Source organism: Panthera onca, chromosome E1 (assembly GCF_046562875.1).
Source record: "Panthera onca isolate mPanOnc1 chromosome E1, mPanOnc1 haplotype 2, whole genome shotgun sequence".
Lineage (NCBI taxonomy): Eukaryota > Metazoa > Chordata > Mammalia > Carnivora > Felidae > Panthera > Panthera onca.
The window spans coordinates 20,596,440-20,614,770 of record NC_138352.1 but is presented as its reverse complement, the minus strand read 5'-3'; the positions used below and the strand labels follow the sequence as shown (position 1 = coordinate 20,614,770).

General features: G+C 47.6%; 1 protein-coding gene across 1 annotated transcript in view; it reads right to left on the bottom strand.

Moving 5' to 3' along the window:
- The window catches only part of GLP2R (glucagon like peptide 2 receptor), a 54,877-nt gene extending 37,115 nt beyond the window's left edge, over positions 1-17,762 (bottom strand). The window contains exons 1-4 of the mRNA XM_060647257.3: positions 17,350-17,762; positions 11,328-11,415; positions 9,250-9,354; positions 5,709-5,830 (exon numbers count right to left, since the gene is read on the bottom strand). Coding sequence (XP_060503240.1) covers positions 5,709-5,830; positions 9,250-9,354; positions 11,328-11,415; positions 17,350-17,448 — 414 coding nt within the window. The 5' untranslated portion in view covers positions 17,449-17,762. The remainder of the gene's footprint in view (positions 1-5,708; positions 5,831-9,249; positions 9,355-11,327; positions 11,416-17,349) is intronic.
- Between the last annotated feature and the right edge of the window lie 569 nt (positions 17,763-18,331).

Sequence of the window (18,331 nt, the reverse complement as noted above, 5' to 3'; positions counted from 1 at the left end):
TCTCCTGCTTGCACTTGAGTTCTCCCTGAAAAAAATATTTACCTGACCAAGGGCCTTAATATTTTCAGCTATTTTTTCCCTAGAAGTTTAATAGAATGAGCTCTTAAATTTAGGTATATGATCCATTTCTAGTTCATTTTTATTCATGGTGTAAAGAAAGGGTTGAAATTTAGGGTTGTTTGCTTTTTTGTTTGTTCGCTTTCTTTTTTTTCCCATCCCATTGTTCTGGTGTTCTTTTTTGGTAGGATTATTCTTTCCTGCACTGAATTGCCTTGACACTTTTGTCAAAAATCAATTGCCTGGGTCTTGTAGACAGAACATAGTTGGATTTTATGTTGTTTTGTTTTATCTTCTTTTTTTTTTTTAATTTTTTTTTCAACGTTTTTTTTTTTTTTTTTTTTTTTTTAAATTTTTTTTTTCAACGTTTTTTATTTATTTTTGGGACAGAGAGAGACAGAGCATGAACGGGGGAGGGGCAGAGAGAGAGGGAGACACAGAATCGGAAACAGGCTCCAGGCTCCGAGCCATCAGCCCAGAGCCTGACGCGGGGCTCGAACTCACGGACCGGACCGCGAGATCGTGACCTGGTTGAAGTCAGACGCTTAACCGACTGCGCCACCCAGGCGCCCCTGTTTTATCTTCTTAATCTAACCTGAGAGTTTCTGTCTTTTAATGAGTGTTTAGACCATTTACATTTAATGGGGTTATTTATCTGGCTGAGTTTTTAGATCTTCGTCCCGTCTTGTCCTTGTTCTCTGTCCTTATTTTGGCTTGAGTGTATTTTTTTAACTCAATTTTTTCTTCAATGACCTACTAGCTATACCTCTTTGTTTTGCTTTTTAGTGGTTGCTCTCATGTTTACAGTACACATCTTTAACTTACCATACTGCTACGTCCCTCATCCTGGCCTTTGTGCAACTGCTGAACATTTTACTTGTATGTATATTAGAGCCCATAATACATTGTTACTATTTTCACTTTAACTGATCACTTATCTTTTGAAAAAGTTTTTAATGTTTATTTATTTTTGAGAGAGACAGACAGAGTGTGAGCAGGGGAGGGGCAGAGAGAGAGGGAGACACAGAATCGGAAGCAGGCTCCAGGCTCTGAGCCGTCAGCACAGAGCCCAATGCGGGGCTCAAACACACGAACCATGAGATCATGACCTGAGTCGAGGTCAGATGCTTAACCGACTGAGCCACCCAGGCGCCCCTATTCACTTATCTTTTAAGAGATTTAAAAAATAAGATTAAAAATTTTGCCTTCCTAGTTACCATTTCTGGTGCTCTGCATTCCTTTATGTTGATACAAATTCCATTTGGCATGTATGCCTTTCTATGTTAAGGATTTTCTTAAACGTTTCTTATAGTGGTGGTCTGGATGCAGAAATCGCTACGTAACTTTTGAGTCTTTCCAAATCAAGCCCAACCATATTTATATCTAGAATTACTTTCTACGGACCCCATCAGGACCTCTATAATCCTGTCCTGTCCCTGTTTTCGTTGGTCTCCCCTCTCCTCAAAACTAAATCTATCCTTCTAAAACCAGCACCAGCCTACCTCTTACAAGAAGTCCTCCTTGAATGCCTCTCTGTGTATTGTCAACTCTGAACTTCGAAGACACTTGTGGTCTGTTTCACAAAGAGGGGTCTCAGTTATATTATTCATTAATGTGTTATTTGCATTTGTTTTGGATTTTTAGATAGGCTATAAACCAAGAACCAGAGAACCAGCAAAGAAACGCATGTGCTAACGCTAAGAAGTTAGACAATTGTGTACTGAATTGGTTAGGGCAAGGGGATGTACGTAAGTACCAAGAGCACCTAGAACAATTGGTTTAACTGCACCCCTTCAGAGGAGTTTCTTAAACTGTCCTCTACATGCAGCCTCCAGTAAAACCTGGCTACTTCCCTAGTGACCCCAGAACACCCAGGTCACTCTCAGTACCAACAGGTGAGTCTTAAGTCACTCAGACATCTTTACGAAATGCTTCGTAATCATGGTGTGCAATATGCATACACTGAGGTATGCATATTGAAGGCAGGTATTCTCGGACATTGAAGGGAGGGCAAAATGGCACAACTCCTATGGGGAGGGTGGGACTCTGGCAATATTTAACACAGCTGTATATGCATCTACTTTTTAATCTAGCAGCCCCATTTCTGGGAATCTTTCCGGAGATACACCATCACAAATACGAACTAACATAGGCATACAAGGTTATTTGAGGTGGCATCATTAGCAATAAAATGTTGGAAATAATCCCAGTGGCCACAGCAGAGTGGGTGAATGGACAATGGTAGATACACAGGGTAGACAGAGTACTATGCAACTGTGAAAGGAAAAAAGGGAGAAATGCTTCTCGAACATGCTGTTAAGTGAAAAAGGCAAAATGCAGAATGCCTATCAGGCTTCAGATGTACTGCCTTTTACATAAGAAAAATGGTAAAACAACATATTTAGATTTTGGCTTAGTTTTACAAAAAGAAACATAAGCTGTACGTGATAATCTGATAAAAAAGGAAGAAGAAGAAAAGAAAAAAAAAAAGGAAGGAAAGCTAAACCGAAAAATCTTTAAAATGGTTAGTTATCTAGAGGAGATAGGCAGAAACGGTAAAGACAGCGATAGAAGCGTGGTTTCTCCGACCAAATGTTTTGTATATAGTCTTGTATATAGTCGACAATCCTGTCGATATTGTATTTATTAAAAATAAAATAAGAGAGAAGAAAAGAGAAGGAAAGAGAGAAGAAAAAGGCAAATCCTTAACACTAATAGGAACAATTGAATAAAACCGTGTCTCCAATCAGTAACATGACCACGTAGAGAAAATAATTATTTCCAATAATTATGAGCACTGTACTCTGAACATATAGCCTAAGGAAAAAACATACTGCAAATGTGATTTTTTTTTTCTTAAATCTGTATACTGCAAAGGTCCTAGTTGTAGTAACAGTGAACACACCTAGCAATCAGATTTTGGTTTCTAATAACATTCCTCCACGTAGAGAATCCAGAACTCTTTGGAGAACTCGCTGATTTGGGTCCGGGACAGGGAAAACGTGAGATGATCTTGGACCTTCGTCTTGTGCCAGAAAATAAGGAAACGCTCCAAGACTAACGAGACTATCACAAAAGGACACAAGAGCCAGTTTGGGGAGCCAGTTTGGAGGGATTTCACTAGCTAAATTTAGAAAAACACTGATCATCAAAATCATCATCATAATAAGTGAATAAAGCAATTAGTGAGCTCAGAGCGATGCTCAAGGCCAGAGGGAAGGGGAAGGAGCCTCCTCAGAAGAATGCCAGCTAGTAAATGTAGAAGAAAGGACAGAGCTCGAATCAATTCAAGCAAGCATCATCGATGAAGGTTGAAACACTGATAAAGGTTTCTTAGGGATGAAGATCCAAGGTTCCAAACTATTGTCCTACCAATGACTGACAATATACAAAAGGAAAAAGCGCCTTTACCGTGGAGAGATCTGGCTGTCACCCCCTAGATCAAATGATCGCACAGAACATCACTGTGGTATGACACCCGATATTCTGGTCTCCCGATGTAATGCTATACAAAGTACCCAGCACCTGTGTGGATCAGCTTGAGTCTTCCCAAGTCTCTAAATCCAACTTCCAGATTACAGGAAATACAGAAGACAAGAGAGTGCATCTAATAACATCCCGAGGAAACAAACAAATCCAGTTTGTGTGACATTCTAGAACAAAGTTCTTTGGGCGGGGGTGGGGGGGGGTCTTCTAAAAGCCAGTGTTGTAATATCATATGATTGCGCTCATACATGCAATTTGAGAAAAAAAACAGGCGGACATACGGGAAGGGAAGCAAAAATAAGATGAAAATACAGAGGGAGACAAGCCATAGGAGACTCTTAAATACAGGGAACAAACTGAGGGGTGGGGTGTTGGGTGGGGGGTGGGCTAATGGGGGAGGGGCATTAAGGAGGGCACTTGTTGGGATGAGCACTGGGTGTCATATGTAAGTGATGAATCACTAGATTGTATTCCTGAAATCATTATTACACTATATGTTAACTAACTTGAATTTAAATTTTTTAAAAAAGCCAGCGTCATGGGCCAGGGTGGGGAGATTACAGATGAAAAGATACGAAAGTGATATAGAATGAAATGCTCTATACAAACCTGGACAAGACTCTAGTCCAGGGAAGAAAAGCTATAAAAAATGGAGGGGAAAACGGGGGATATTTGAATATGGATAAAACATCAGCTGATATGCAGTTAATTGCTGGTTTGTACTCATGAGGGATAATGTCTTTGCTTAGGAAGGACCTGATGAATATTTAAGAGTGAAATCTCATGATGCCTGCAAATTATTGTCAGACATTTCACGAGAAGAGAGGCAAAGCAAAAGCAAATCCGGGGAAATGTTAAGACAGTTTGAATTTTAGATAATGGGTCTGTGAGTGTTTATTATTCTTGTAACTTTTCTGTGTGTTTGGATATTTCAAAATACAATGCTGAAAAACACATATAGTTGATATATCTTGTGTTATATGGAAACCAAATGTCATCATTAAAATTATAAATTAAAATTATACACACACACATACACATATACACACGTGCACTAACACAATCTCTAAAAAGTACCATTTATCGTACATAAGGACCCCCAACTGATGAGATTTTTGTTTACCAACACTCTGAAAAGCAAAGATCTAATATCCCTCGCCTTTCGTGGGCAAAATGTCAACCCTCTATTAGAAACATAGGCAAACATGGCCAGAAGTTGGTTTTTATGTGTTTTGGAGTTTTTGCGTTTTTTGTAGATTTTGTTTTTTGTTTTTTGGGGTTTTTTTTGTTTGTTTGTTTTTTTGAGTATTTGAATTCCTGGAAATATGGTCATTTGCAGAGGGGAGGAGGCCATACCCTGGTCGTCACCTTCCTAAAGAGAGAAATCTTTACTTGCAATCTTGGAGAGTGCAGTTTTCAACTCTTGTTTTGCTGTCCCTGCCCCCTGCCTCCGAGGGGGCCCCTGCAGACCTGAGCCCAGAGGAAGCGGCAGGCTATCACGTCAGCCCTGCTGGTGAGTCCCCGGGATCACCTCCGCCCCAGCCTCAGCTGCCCATTGGCTTCCCCTGGGGAACTAGGTACCCGTCTGATGCCCAGACCCCATCACAGACCCACCGACTCAGAATCTGTGAAACCAGGGGCGCCTGGGTGGCTCAGTCGGTTAAGCGTCCGACTTCGGCTCAGGTCATGATCTCGAGGTTCGTGAGTTTGAGCCCCGCGTCGGGCTCTGTGCTGACATCTTGGAGCTTGGAGCCTGCAGCCTGCTTCGGATTCTGCCTCCCTCTCTCTCTCTCTCTCTCTCCCCAAAATAAATAAACATTAAAAAAAGAATCTGTGAAACCATCCCTTCGGTATTTATTAAGTGCCCACGGTGTGAAAACGTTTCTGGGCACCCCAGTACTAGGCCAGGGGTGAGAAGCGGAGGGTCCTTGGGGGTCCACACGTCACCCTGAGCTGCAAAAGAAATTCAGCCAGAAAAACAGCCAGAGGTTGGCTGTTGTGTGACTGTGGACCTTCCCCAGGTGAGTCTGGGGCAGACTGGCTTCAGAGGAAGGCTCTCTGTGTGGCCCCGAAAGCCAACCGGGGGTGGGTGGGGGTGGAGGGGGACCCTGGTGGAGGGTGGGGGGAGGGGAGGACCCCGTCGTCACCGGGCCAAGCAGACTCACTTTCTGTTCGGAACTGTGCTTCTTGGAGCATTCGGAATCATCTTGCCAAATATTTGTGGAGTTCTCCAATGTCTGCCAGGTGCCCTGAGCCAGGCAGCGTCTGTAGGCCCTTCCAGAGTTTTCTGCAAAAGTAAACAGAGCTCTGGGAGAAAGGTCAGGGGCCACAGCCCATTCCCCAGTACGTGGTGAGGTCCTCACCGCAAAGCTGTGGAAAATCCCAGGGAAAAGGGATTTGCATTTCCCTCAGGAAAACACGGAAGCTTCTGAGTTTCGTAACAAACCACGACCCGCTCACGTCTGCTGTGTTTACCCAAAATCCCAGGAGCCAGAACAGTCCCTCTGAGTCCCTGACTCGGAGATGCACAGCCCAGCTGGGAGACTCGCGGACCTGGGGTGCGATCGGAGGGTCATCGCGTCCTGGTGCTTAAGGGGCGATGTCGCGAGGAAGAGACAGGGGTGGACCCAGCCTGCTGGGCCACCTCCAAGCTCGGTGGCCTGGAGCTCATGGTCCCTCCGCTCCCTGAGATGCTCTGCCCGCGATGATGATCAATGTGGCCCAGCCACATCCATTCCCGGGACCCTTCCCCAAAGGGGTCTCCCCCTCCCTGGGCCACTGGCGACTGGACTTGCAAATGAGAAATGGAAAATGTCTGAACTTTCCCACCCCGAGCCTGTTGGCAGTAGGCTGATGGTGACGCTTCGCTGGCTTTAATGGACGGCCACCCAGAGGGAGCTCCCATCTGCCACCCGAAGGGCCCCTCGGAGCCTGTCCGACTGACCCCGACTGACCATTCTCCCAACACCTGCTCCCCAGACCTGCGCCCCCTGCCCACTTCCTGCCTCTGTTGATGGCACACCCTTTTTCCCAGGCCTGGGGCCCCAAACTTTGGAGCCATCCTTGATTTTTCTCTGTGTCTCTTACGCTTCATCCTGCCCATCAACCAAGCCTGTCAGCTGCCGGGCTTCCAACCTACCCGAGTCTGAGCACAGCCTTTCACCTTTCACCTTCTGTTCCCCCTCCCTGGAGCTGCCCTTCTCCCTCTCCCTCTCTCCCTCTCTCAGTTTATTGCAAATGCCTCCAATACTCCTGCCCCTCCTCATGGTCTATGGGTAACACGACAGTCACACCATGTCATGCCTCATCCCAAATCTTCCCAGGGCTGTCTGAAAACAAGTCAGGGTCCTTCCCTGGCCCCCACAAAGCCCTGGAAGGTCTGGCTCCTAGTACTCTCTGACCTGACCTCCCGGTGGCTCTCTTTCCCCTTCAGGGCTGTCACCGTTACAGTCCCCCATCACACCCTCCCCACCCTCGGATCGGAGTTCTTGTTCCCCTGGTCTTTTCCCACCAGAATTGTTCTCCTTCTTCCTTCTCTAACCCTCTCCTTTGCCTCCATATTTTCTTCTCACTTGCAAGAACCCGTCTGGATTCTAAGATTTAACGCACAGGATGCTGAGCAGAAGAGTAACTTCCCACCTTCTGCGAATCACACTCCCTCTGGGACACTCCAGAAGCCCAGATCCCATTTTTAAAAAAAGCCTTGAACTCAACTTCTTTGTAAGTTTAGATTTTGGACCACGTTTCCCCCCCCCCCCCCCAAATGGAATGTACCCGTGTCTTTAGCTCTTGGGAAAAACAGGTGGACGGAGGGGCCGGGTGGTGATGGTCCGTTTCATGTGCCCTTGAGACCCATGGACATTCAGGGTCTTAAAGACCTTCAGGAATCCAAGGGCTTGACCTCGGTCTCAGCCTCAGTTCCGTTTACGAAGCAACTACCATGCGGCTGACTCCGTGCCTGCCTTTTTGTTCATTCCTCTGCGTGGCCTTAAAAGTAGCCACTGTTTGCTTCACTTTGCAGACAAGAAAACCACAGCTCGGAGGGCTTGGACACTTGCCCAAAGTCCCAGAGGGTAAAAGCAAGGGGCAGGCTCTGGACCCCACATGCAGGGCTCTTTCCACCCCACTACGCTGGCTTTCCCCAACTATCCAGACTCTCTGGTCCAGCAGACTCTGGTATCTCCCTTTAAACGTCACGTCCTCATGCCTTCTGGGTCACCTTCAGCTGGATTTGACCAGAGCACAGTTCCACAGAATATGCTACTAGCTTTCCCATCGAGACATGCATCTCTCTTCCTTGGAAACTCTCTCTTAATCGAAACCAGGTTTTAACTGATGATGAGTTAGTGAGCTGAAATTAAACACAAAGTATCACCATCTCGCCTGCACAGAAACCCGTTCTCACTTGGTTTTGCCTAGAACTTTGTAACCGCTTATGTTTTTTGAGAATAATTTTTTTTTACTTGCTCTCTGATGGTCTGCGATCAAAGGCAAAAGAGTTCTAACCAGTAATTGCTTCTGTCCCCTTCCAGAATAAACCCACCAAGAGGCTGGGCTGCTGGGGCCGGTGGGGGGGCAGGATAATCATCCCGGAGTCCTATGTAATAGCCACTTCCTTCAGGCAGGGTGGGGGCGAGCTGAGTGGTTAAAGATTCCATCCAAGTCCCATGGGGCTTAAAAGCACCATCCACCAGCGCCACCTTCCAATGTTATTGCAAGGGTAATTTTTTTTAAGGTTAAAAAATTGGGGGGCACCTGGGTGGCTCAGTCGGTTAAGCATCCGACTTCGGCTCAGGTCATGATCTCACAGTCCATGAGTTCGAGCTCCGCATCAGGCTCTGTGATGACAGCTCGGAGCCTGGAGCCTGCTTCGGATTCTGTCTTCCTCTCTCTCTGCCCCTGCCCCCCTCTGTCTCTCTCTCCGTCAAAAATAAAACAAACATTCTTTTTAATTATAAAAAAAGATTAAAACTTTTTTTTAAATGTTCATTTTATTTTTGACAAAGAGAGAGGGAGAGAGCATGCATGCGAGTAGGGGAGAGGCAGAGAGAGGGAGAGGGAGACACAGATTCAGAAGCAGGCTCCAGGCTCTGAGCTGTCAGCACAGGGCCCAACGTGGGGCTTGAACCCATGAACTGTGAGATCATGACCTGAGCCAAAGTCAGGCGCCTTAACCGACTGAGCCACCCAGGTGCCCCAAGATTTTATTTTTAAGTAATCTGTGCACCCAACACGGGGCTCAAACTCACAACGCTGAGATCAAGAGTTGCATGCTTTACTGACTGAGCCAGCCGGGCACCCCTTGCGAGGATAGTTTTGATTCCCTTCTTCTCCATCTGACAAGCCCAAAGTTGGGGATGTGAGCATCCCAATCTCTCCCCCACCTCTCACTCCTCTCCACGATGACCCTGCAGTAAATTCAGTGATAGCTGGGCCTAGACTCTCCAGTCTTCAAAGAAAAGAGGACTATTGCATTAATGGAGCATCCAGGTGCAGAAGACAAGCGGAGGTACACAGAGAAGAAGGAAAGTGTGTTACTGACAGTGTAGGAGACCTTCTGTGGGGAGCAGGACTTCAGAAGACCACAAGATTGGAGCTCTCTCTCTCTCTCTCTCTCTGTCTCTCTAATTGCTCCCTGACTGGCCTACCCAGGAGGGAGCAGCCTTTAAGGAAACTGCCAGGAAATGGTAAAATGAGACTTACTACCTTCATGCCACCAAGGTAAGTAGGAAGGGCAGGGAACAGAGACATTTCCTGGAGAAGAATGAGGCCAGCACACGTATCGATCAAAGGTCCCGTTACAAAAGGTCCCTGTGGAGAGAAAAGGTCCAGAATGAATGGAAGTGTTGGAGCATCCAAGCCACTGATGGAGGCAGAGGTGCCCAGGAGCCCAGAGCCCCCTTCCTGGCATGGGAAGCTGGTGCATCTTGCTCAGGAACTAGCATGGGTATCCCACTGTCCAGACGGTCAAGGTTGCGGAATGGTGTGGGGAGGAAGGAATCAGCTTAGCGCATCCCCAAGCACTGTGACTCTGTCTACCCAACCTGACCTCTGGCCCTGGTCCCATCAGCTATGTCAGTGTGTACGTCACACTGATGTTGGTTTGTTTTAACATGGACTGAACTCTCACACAAACTCGGGGTCAAGAGGACACTTGGGGATTCAGCCAGGGCCTTCTGTTCCATAATTAACTAAAGAATCATCAAATCTTCATCAGTTAGATCCTGGAATACCCGTACTGAAATGTGCAAGATGGCCAGTGGGTAGACAGGGAGAATTGAGGTTCTTGGTTACATGTATCTGACCCAACCCCTATTTGGTCATATTTCTCCATTCGAAGACCAAGCCAACAATCATTATGAGATATCTGCACCATCTCAAATTCAAGGGATGATTTACACCCTGGCACTTGGCAATGAGAAGATAAAAACCTACGATGCAGCCTTATGGGCCTCCTGGAATGGAATGAAGGGGTTTCAGGCCGGATCCCAAATGTCCATATTGCAAGCGGCTCACTCCTGGGAACCAAGCATCGTTCCTATCTGCTTCCTATTGGGTCTGGAACGCAAGGGCCACTCAGGTTGAACAGCCACGTTCCTGGCGTCAGGACCCCACAGACACAGATCTGCCAGGTTATGAGCTGGCTCAGGCGTCTTGTGGACCCAACTGCCAAGTGTCGGCACATGGTCTATGTGAAGCAGTGCTCACCTGGCCGAGCTGCTCACGGCATGACTTCAAATAAAGAGGACTTGTCCTACTTTGATTTCAGAAAGCAAAGTATTTCGGCATTCCCCAAAGTGAGGGGTGGTTCTTGTAACAGATGTCAAGCATTGATTGCTACCAGTCCAGGCTGAAAAAAATATTCAGAGGGAGAGGGGTATGGCTTGAAGGCTGGCACTGGTTTTGGGTCCAGAAAAAGAAGAGAGAGTTCATGATGTCCTGTCTTCTTGTGGGCCCCTAAATGAAATACTCTGAAAGCAGCCAGAAGGATAAGGAGGGGCTGGCTTTCATCATTACAAAAGTTAAAAAAAAAAGAGTCTAGATGTACTCAAAGAGTCAGTATGAGGGCAGGAGAGGCCATGGACTGATCAAACTATTAGCATAGTTGCTAGAACACTCTAAATCTACTGTAGATCTGGATAAGAGAAATGTTAAGACTCAGATTCAGATAATACTTCCTCCCACCCACCTACCCAAGAGAGTCCCAGGTTAATCTATGGCAGTCGCTCACATCATGGTGGTGAGTGTGCTGTGACCGATGGCTTTAAATAAATAGTCACATCTATGAACATCTTGTCTCATATTGTCTTTTATAATAAGAGGTGGGAGTCTCTCTTCCCTTTCCTTGAACGTGGGTAGGCCTTGGTAACCATCTGACCCAATTAAACATGGAGGAAGTAGCTTCTGAGGCTAGATCATAAAAGGCAACATGGCCTCTGGTCACCCGCCATGCTGTGAGGAGCCCAGGCGGTGTAGACAGGATGTGGGGAAGTGTTATGGCCAACGGACTCTCAGCTGGGAGCCATCATCAACCAGCAGACGTAAGTGTGAACAAGCCTTCAGATGATTCCAGCCCCAGTCATCGAGTCTTCCAGCTAAACTTCAGATACTGAAGAGCAAAAACAAGCCATCCTCGCTGTGCCTGGTCTGAATTCCTCACCCACAGAAACTGTGAGAGATCATAAATGATGATGATGATGATGATGATGATGACGATTGCTTTAAGCCACTAACCTTTGGAGCTATTTGTTACACAGCCATGGGTAGCTCATACATGTGCTTACCAGGAGGTTCCTTGAGTAAGTCTCTCAGACACTTCTCTTTGTATTGAGCCCACTTGCGAGTTGTGTCCTCAAGGAGGGATCCTGTAACCTGGGCAGAAAACACCATGGTGACCCCCAGGTTAGCCACAAACACAGAGGAGGCCTCATTAGCATTTTGCCATGACTCTCAAACCGTCCCACTGAAGGGACCCTCCTGCCCTGCACTGAGAAGCAGAACTTCTTCAACATCTCATGTCCCATCTTACAGATGGGTCTAATCTGATCTAATCTGATCTAATGGGTCTCCTGATCTAATCACACTGGTTTTAGTACAAATGTGGAAGATTTTTCTTCCGCCGCAAAATCTTCAACTGGGGTTGACGTTTCAAGAGGAGGCAACCTGCTCACCCTGAATGGCACGCCCTGGTAGATGAATATTTGCACGTTCCTAAGATTATGTGCATCTCAAAGAGAGAAGCATTGTACCAAGAAGGGCCCGATACTGTCAGGGAAAGGCTACGAATTTTAGGGACCTGTGCCATCCCACCTGGCAGCCCGTGGGTCCAGAGTCAAAGATTGGGTAGACAGATGCTCTGCTATTAAACTGAGGCCTTGGGAGTTTTCTCTTTCTGACATGAACTATCTCCTCCCATAGAGTCTTAAAAATACAGCACATCTTTTTGGGCTTTGCAGACAACAGAGTTGTCCAACAACATCTAATTGCATATCCGTACCACTGCTTTTGTCTTTTGAACAAAACAAGGGGTTTAAAGGGGTTTTCTCTTCTTTAACTTAACTCATCTTTATTGAGCACCTGTCGTGCGCTAGGCTTTGCATTAAGGAGGGACCGAAGGGGTGCAGTGATGAGCAAGATACAGCTTCTGCCCTAAAGGACTCAGAATCTGCTAAAGATAAGACAACTGTGTAATTGGCTGGCATGCAAAGTCAAGTGACATTCTTATGCCATCGTCCTCTGCTTCTAAAGAGCCTCATCTCCTAGTGGCTCAGTATCGGCACCATTGGTCATGAACCAGAAATGAGGAGTTTTCCTTGGCTCAACTAAGCACCAGATTCTGTCCTAAGCCTCTCTCCTGCCTAACCCTGCCTCCCATTTCTTCTGTCTCTGACCTGGTCCACACTGCCCCCAAAGGGATAGGTCCACAGGGCTCTCCTGCATAAGGTCTTCCCCTCGCAGCCTGCTGACTTGACTTCATATCTCATCCACCCCCAGATCAAGCCTCTCGACCCCAGTCATGCTTTTCTACGACTTTGGAAAACGTCCTCTCGTCCACCCTCGTCGTCAACCTGGCTCACTCCTTGTTTGCCCCTGTTTAGTCGAGACTAATGACCCCTGATCATGCTTGACCACCTGTGTCACTCAAGTCTTGAGCTAGTGACCCTTCTCCCCAGTGACCCCACACATAAACAAGTCCTATGGCCCATTGTGTTGTATTGTCATTGGGGCTTGAATTGTCCAACCCCTTCACTATCCCATATATTCCTTGAGGGCTGACATGTGTCTTTTCATCTCTGAATACAAGCCCCTAGCACAGGGCAGGAGCTATTGTCCTCAGTTTCCCCCAAATTCCAGCTAAAGAAACAGAAGCACAGGTGTGGGACAGAGTTGGGGTGGGGCTGAACACAGGAGGGGTTAAATATGTGATCTCACTCACACACACACACACACACACACACACACACACACACAGCCAGCACCACCATCACCCTCACCCCCCACGAAAATACCCCAACCACCTATGAGCCCAATGGGGCAGCCAGTTTCCACCTTCTGAGTAATTAGTCCAATCTACCTTCCCCCTCCTCTGCCCTGCATGGCCCACCCCCCAGTGCTATGGAATTCATGACGGGGTCTGGGAATAGTTCCTTCACATTTTTTCCCCAAAGAATCACACGGCTAGCTTTTTGAAGAAGAATTGGTATAGTCATTGTTAGACCAGGGGTTCCCAAACTTTCTCAACTCATGGTGCCCTCAGTGGCTCCATCATTTCCCCCACAGCACCCCTAAGCCAAAAGAAATGCCTAAAGTCCCATTCGTTTAGTAGGTAGGGCCAAACAACTTAAGAAACTTTTGCATCCTAGCAACTGTGTGCCCACCGGAGATTGGACAACCTCCCAAATCTGGGAATCAGATCGGACACAGCCATGTTTGCCCCTGTTCCATACTGATGTTTGGGTGGTCCTTGCTTTTTATGATAGCATCTGCAAAACACTGCCAGCTCTGTAGAGATCCAACATCATCAAAGGGAGAGGAGTGTTACCGAATACTGAAACTATGAACTACCCTGAGCCAGGTCCGGCGGATGTCACGTAGAGCTGGACTTCCCTTGAAAAATTAAAATGTCTTACAGCAGCCCTGTGAACTCACAGCGGTGCCTCGAGGCACCTTAGCACACAATTTAGAAACCAGGGGATTAGCCAACAAGTAATCGTGATAATGATAATGAGGAGGAAATAGTTGGCATTTATCCCTAGGCAACAGGCTTTCAGTCTCCCCTTAATATTTTCTGTCTCTGAGTTGTAGCAAGAATCAAGATGGAAGTTTATTAACACATTGTTTAAGGAAATAAACATCCTAACAGGACCATAGCGGACTCTATATTATTGTCTACAAGTTCAGCACATAAGTTGATAGCCAAATTGTCAGCTTCCAGAATCCTGCAGGCCGCCGAAGGAAGACCCTTTCTTAGATAAGGTGCTGTTTATGTCCTCAGGGACTTCCCCAGAACTGGCCGAGGAAAAGACAATAAAATCAGTCAGGCACGTGAACTGTCCCTGGATGGACATGACCCTCTCCTCCTGCCCTGTGCCATGACTGATGGCCATGGCTGAAAGTGCAAGGAGAAGGGGGAGGAGAAGGAGGGGAGGAGGCGGTGGAGGAGGGCGGGGGGAAGGAGAAGGACAAAGAAGAGAAGAAAAAGAAGGAGAAGAAATCTACAAAGCACTGAGTTTGGTCAATGTAGGGGAGCTGGAGAAACTCAGACTGCCTTCCCAAGTACCTGTCCTAAAGACACAAGGAACACAAGACGCAAATCCAAGTTCAAACACAGCCCGATTCAAACAAAATAGAGGCACGGCAAGAACACGGATGGATGTTTTCTAACTGGAAAAATTGACTTGATCTCGATTCTTCTTTCCCTCTTCCCTTTCTCACAGGCAACCAGCATCAGCGACTAACTTGGCTGAAAAGAGAGGAAAAGGAAAAAAAGACCTTCTGTTGACGGCTTTAAATACATTTTATTGTATTCTTGGTTCAAGAAGGCATCTGCCTCTCTGTCAATCAAACAAAAATTACAGGAAAGCAAAAAGGGGAGAAGGTGGAATCAGAATCTTATATCAGAAAATACCATCTCCTTCCGGACTCTTCTCTCCGTGCACATGCTTCCGTTTACTTTCTTCTTTTTCTTTCCCTTTTTATTTTAACCAAAAAAGGAAATCATCTTGCTTTGTGTTTTCACCGGAAGATATAGGGTGACTATGTATCCATTTCAAGACCCATACTTCTAAAATGCCATTTAAACAGCTACATAATGTTCTATGAACACATGTGATATAATTTTAAATCTTCCAGCATGAAACACTTGCACTGGCTTAGAGGCTTGTTAATAGAAATGATGCTGCACTGAAAATATTCACAGTTAAATGTTTGAGCACATCTTCATTTTCTTAGGAGAAATTCCTTCAATTGGAATTTCTGGGCCAGAGAGGATACACATTTTTAAAGGGTTCTGGTAACATAGCGCCAAACTGTCCTCGCCAAACTTTTTTTAATTTAAAAATATGCACCTCTTTACACTCTCATCAGCAATGCACCAAAGAGTCACAGATTTGTTTCTCCAAGAGCCTTCGATAGAGAGTTCATGTTTTTTAAAGCCACAGCAACTGCTTATTCACTTAAATGAGTTGGGGTGGGGGGTGGGGGGTGGAACCTGCTTGGATTTCAAAACTAAACCATCCCTGAGAATTTCTCATGAAGTGAATTTTACCAAGACTTTCTGCCAGAAAACATGCCATAGTCATTAATATTCCAGGCAGGGAAAGCATCTGTGAGCAAAATCCATCATGAAAGTCTATGCAAAGCCTCGTCATGTAAACATCTGGAGGGAAAATATGGGTTTTTAAGACTGAGAACCAAGAGCGGGGCGGCGGGGGGGAGGGGGGGACATTGGGGCTATAGATGCACACTGGAGGACAGACAGAGGAAAGAGCTTCTGGAAATAGATGCGGGTGGCAGACCAGGGACACTGCTCGCTTGGAAAGAGTATTGATTGTGAGAATGCCAAATGATAGAGCTGAGGTGTGGCTTTTTCAGTGTCACAAGCCAGCCTGACACATTGCAAATTTCGCTGCCGTAACTTATATACGTATATATTCCGTATGTCAACAGCTCCCAAAGGAATGCCAGGGAAGCGAGAACACTTCAGACACCACGGGCTGACTCCCTGGTGCCACTGTTCACGAGCCACGTGATCTCAGGTGACCGTCTAACTCCCACCGACCTTAATTTCCCCGACTGTAAAATGGGCTCGGTGATAACACCTCCGTCCGAGGCTCGTGGCGGGGACCTAGCAGGACGGTGCTACAGCAGTGGTGGGCACTTAGGGGACGATCGATGCGTGATCGTGCGTAGAAGGGGAACGAGGCCAGACAGCTCTGTGTTCAGTTTTAACGTGCCACGTACAGAAGATTGAAGCCAGGAGGCGAGTTCCGTAGGGACTCGCCCGGCAACCCGTTGGCTCTCAGGAGCATGATGATTGCCCACCCAGAGGCTGCCACCATGGCAGGGATTCCACGAAACCATCCATTGGGCTCACATCCACAGTCCGTGAGGGCTTGAAGGCAGTCTCGGGGAGGAGTCGGATGCAGAGAATTTGGTGGGTGTTTTCTGCCCGTCTGGTCCCGGGTTAGCACCAAAGAAAGCCCGATGAGGTGCACACTTACAAGATCAGGGACACGGCCCTCCCTGTTACGGGGGCAGAGGAGGCATTTCTAACAGGAGGGCCTCCCTCTCGGGGTTGCTGAGAGCACGAAATGAGTTAGTACACAGGACGTGCCAGGCACGGCCCTGGAGAACATCGTGAGTGTTCCATCCAAGTGTTAGCTCGTGTTACCTCTTACTGTATTTCGTTAAGACGAAAGCAGGTTGCAATACAATATTTATAGTCCGAGCCTATGTTAAAAAAAAAAAAACAACTATATGGAAATAAATGGCAGAAAAATGTCTGAAAGTACAAGGCCCCCAAAGCGAACGAGGGTGATTTCTGGGGGGGGTGGGGATCCAGTGATTTATAGCTGGTGTTTGTACTTCGTCAGATTGCATACGCTTAATTTTTTAACCAATGCTCATTCTATATTTTCATACTGAGAAGGAAGGAAAAGGAGAAAGGAAAGGAGAAAAAAAAAAACCCACTGTCCATCAACCTAAATAATCAGGCCTGAGAAAACTGTAAAAGCAGACAAGAGGACCTATGTGACAAGTTTAAATGCTATTTACAAAAAAATTTTTAAGTTGATTTTTGAGAGAGAGAGAGAGGGAGACAGAGTGAGTGGGGGAGGGGCAGAGAGAGAGGGAGACACAGAATGGGAAGCAGGCTCCAGGTTCCGAGCTGTCAGCACACAGCCCGAGGTGGGTCTCGAACCCACGAACCGCCAGATCGTGACCTGAGCCGAAGTCGGACGCTCAACCGACTGAGCCACCCAGGCGCCCCTTGAACGTTATTGACAGAGTTCACGTGGGCCCTGGGAAATGCTTATATAAATGATGTCAAGGGGAAAGTGGGATTCAAAACGCTTTATACATCACGATTTCAGCTGCCTAGAAGCATGCATAGGATTTGCAGAAAACATGCCAAAATACGAACAGCGATGGCCTCCGAATACCTACATTGTGGTTTCTCGCTGCTTCCGTCTTAATGTTTTTCCAAATTGCCTACCAGAGCCCCACACGGCTTCTCGGATCGGAAAAGATACAAAAGTGGTCCTAATAGCAATCATTGTAACAATAACAGTGAGAACGCGCTCTTACTTGCTTGATGAAGACCAGGAGCAGCAGGCCGAGGACCGGGGGAGAGCGCTTCCCGGAGGCGGGGAGAGGCCTGGCCCCCCGGGCAACGGGGGTGCCCATGGGCAGCGCGTGGACTCCAGGTGGGGGACCCCGCTTCCTTCCCCGGGGCGCCGCCCCGCTCGGTGCCGGCCTCCCCTTCCTTGCCGCGACTTCACAAGTGCGGGCACGCTTCTAGAAAGGTCCGAGATGTACCACAGGCGGCCTCCCGCTGCATTCTTCCCTGCACGGGGCGGGGGAATGTTTGCACAAACCCAGTGCGCGCACGCGGGGAGGAGAGCCTCCGAACCGGTCTAGAGCCACCTACCGAATCTGCAGGGTTTCTCAGAAGCCGGCGGCTCATCCCCCGCCCCGGCCCCCACCCCGAGGGCAGGGAGATTTTTCCCAGACCTTCCCCAAGTCGGCTGTGCTCCCAGGGACTTCCTCAGCAGAGGCCGCCCCGGGAGGAAAAGCCGGGCGGGCAATGGGCCCCGCTTCCGAAGCCCCCGCTCAGGGCACAAGGCCACCTCTGGTTCCAGCTGCCGTGCAGGACAGGGTGGGCCCGGTTCCAGCTGTGCGGTGGGCATCTTGGTGAGGGGTTGCGTTTCTTACTAAGGCAGCAGCTCGTCCTGGCCGCGAGGGCAGGGTCTCCTCCGGGGGGGGGTGGGGGGGGGGCGTCTATGTTAACACTTCCAGGGAGAGCTCAGGTCCAGACCCAGGTCCTGAAGCAAAGCCCCCAGTCGGGGACCCCGGCCCCGTCTACACCAGAGCACAAGGACGAGGGGAAAAGGCAACTAACATGTTTGTAGTTTCACACACGTGCATTTGCACAGGAGCTTTCGGCCCACCACCTGCTTCCTTTGCCCTCACGATGGTCCGGTGAGGGCGTGATCATTTCCCCACTTGACAGATGAGCAGGTGAGGTCCAGAGAGGTTAGGATGCTTGCTCAAGGCCACACAGCAGTAA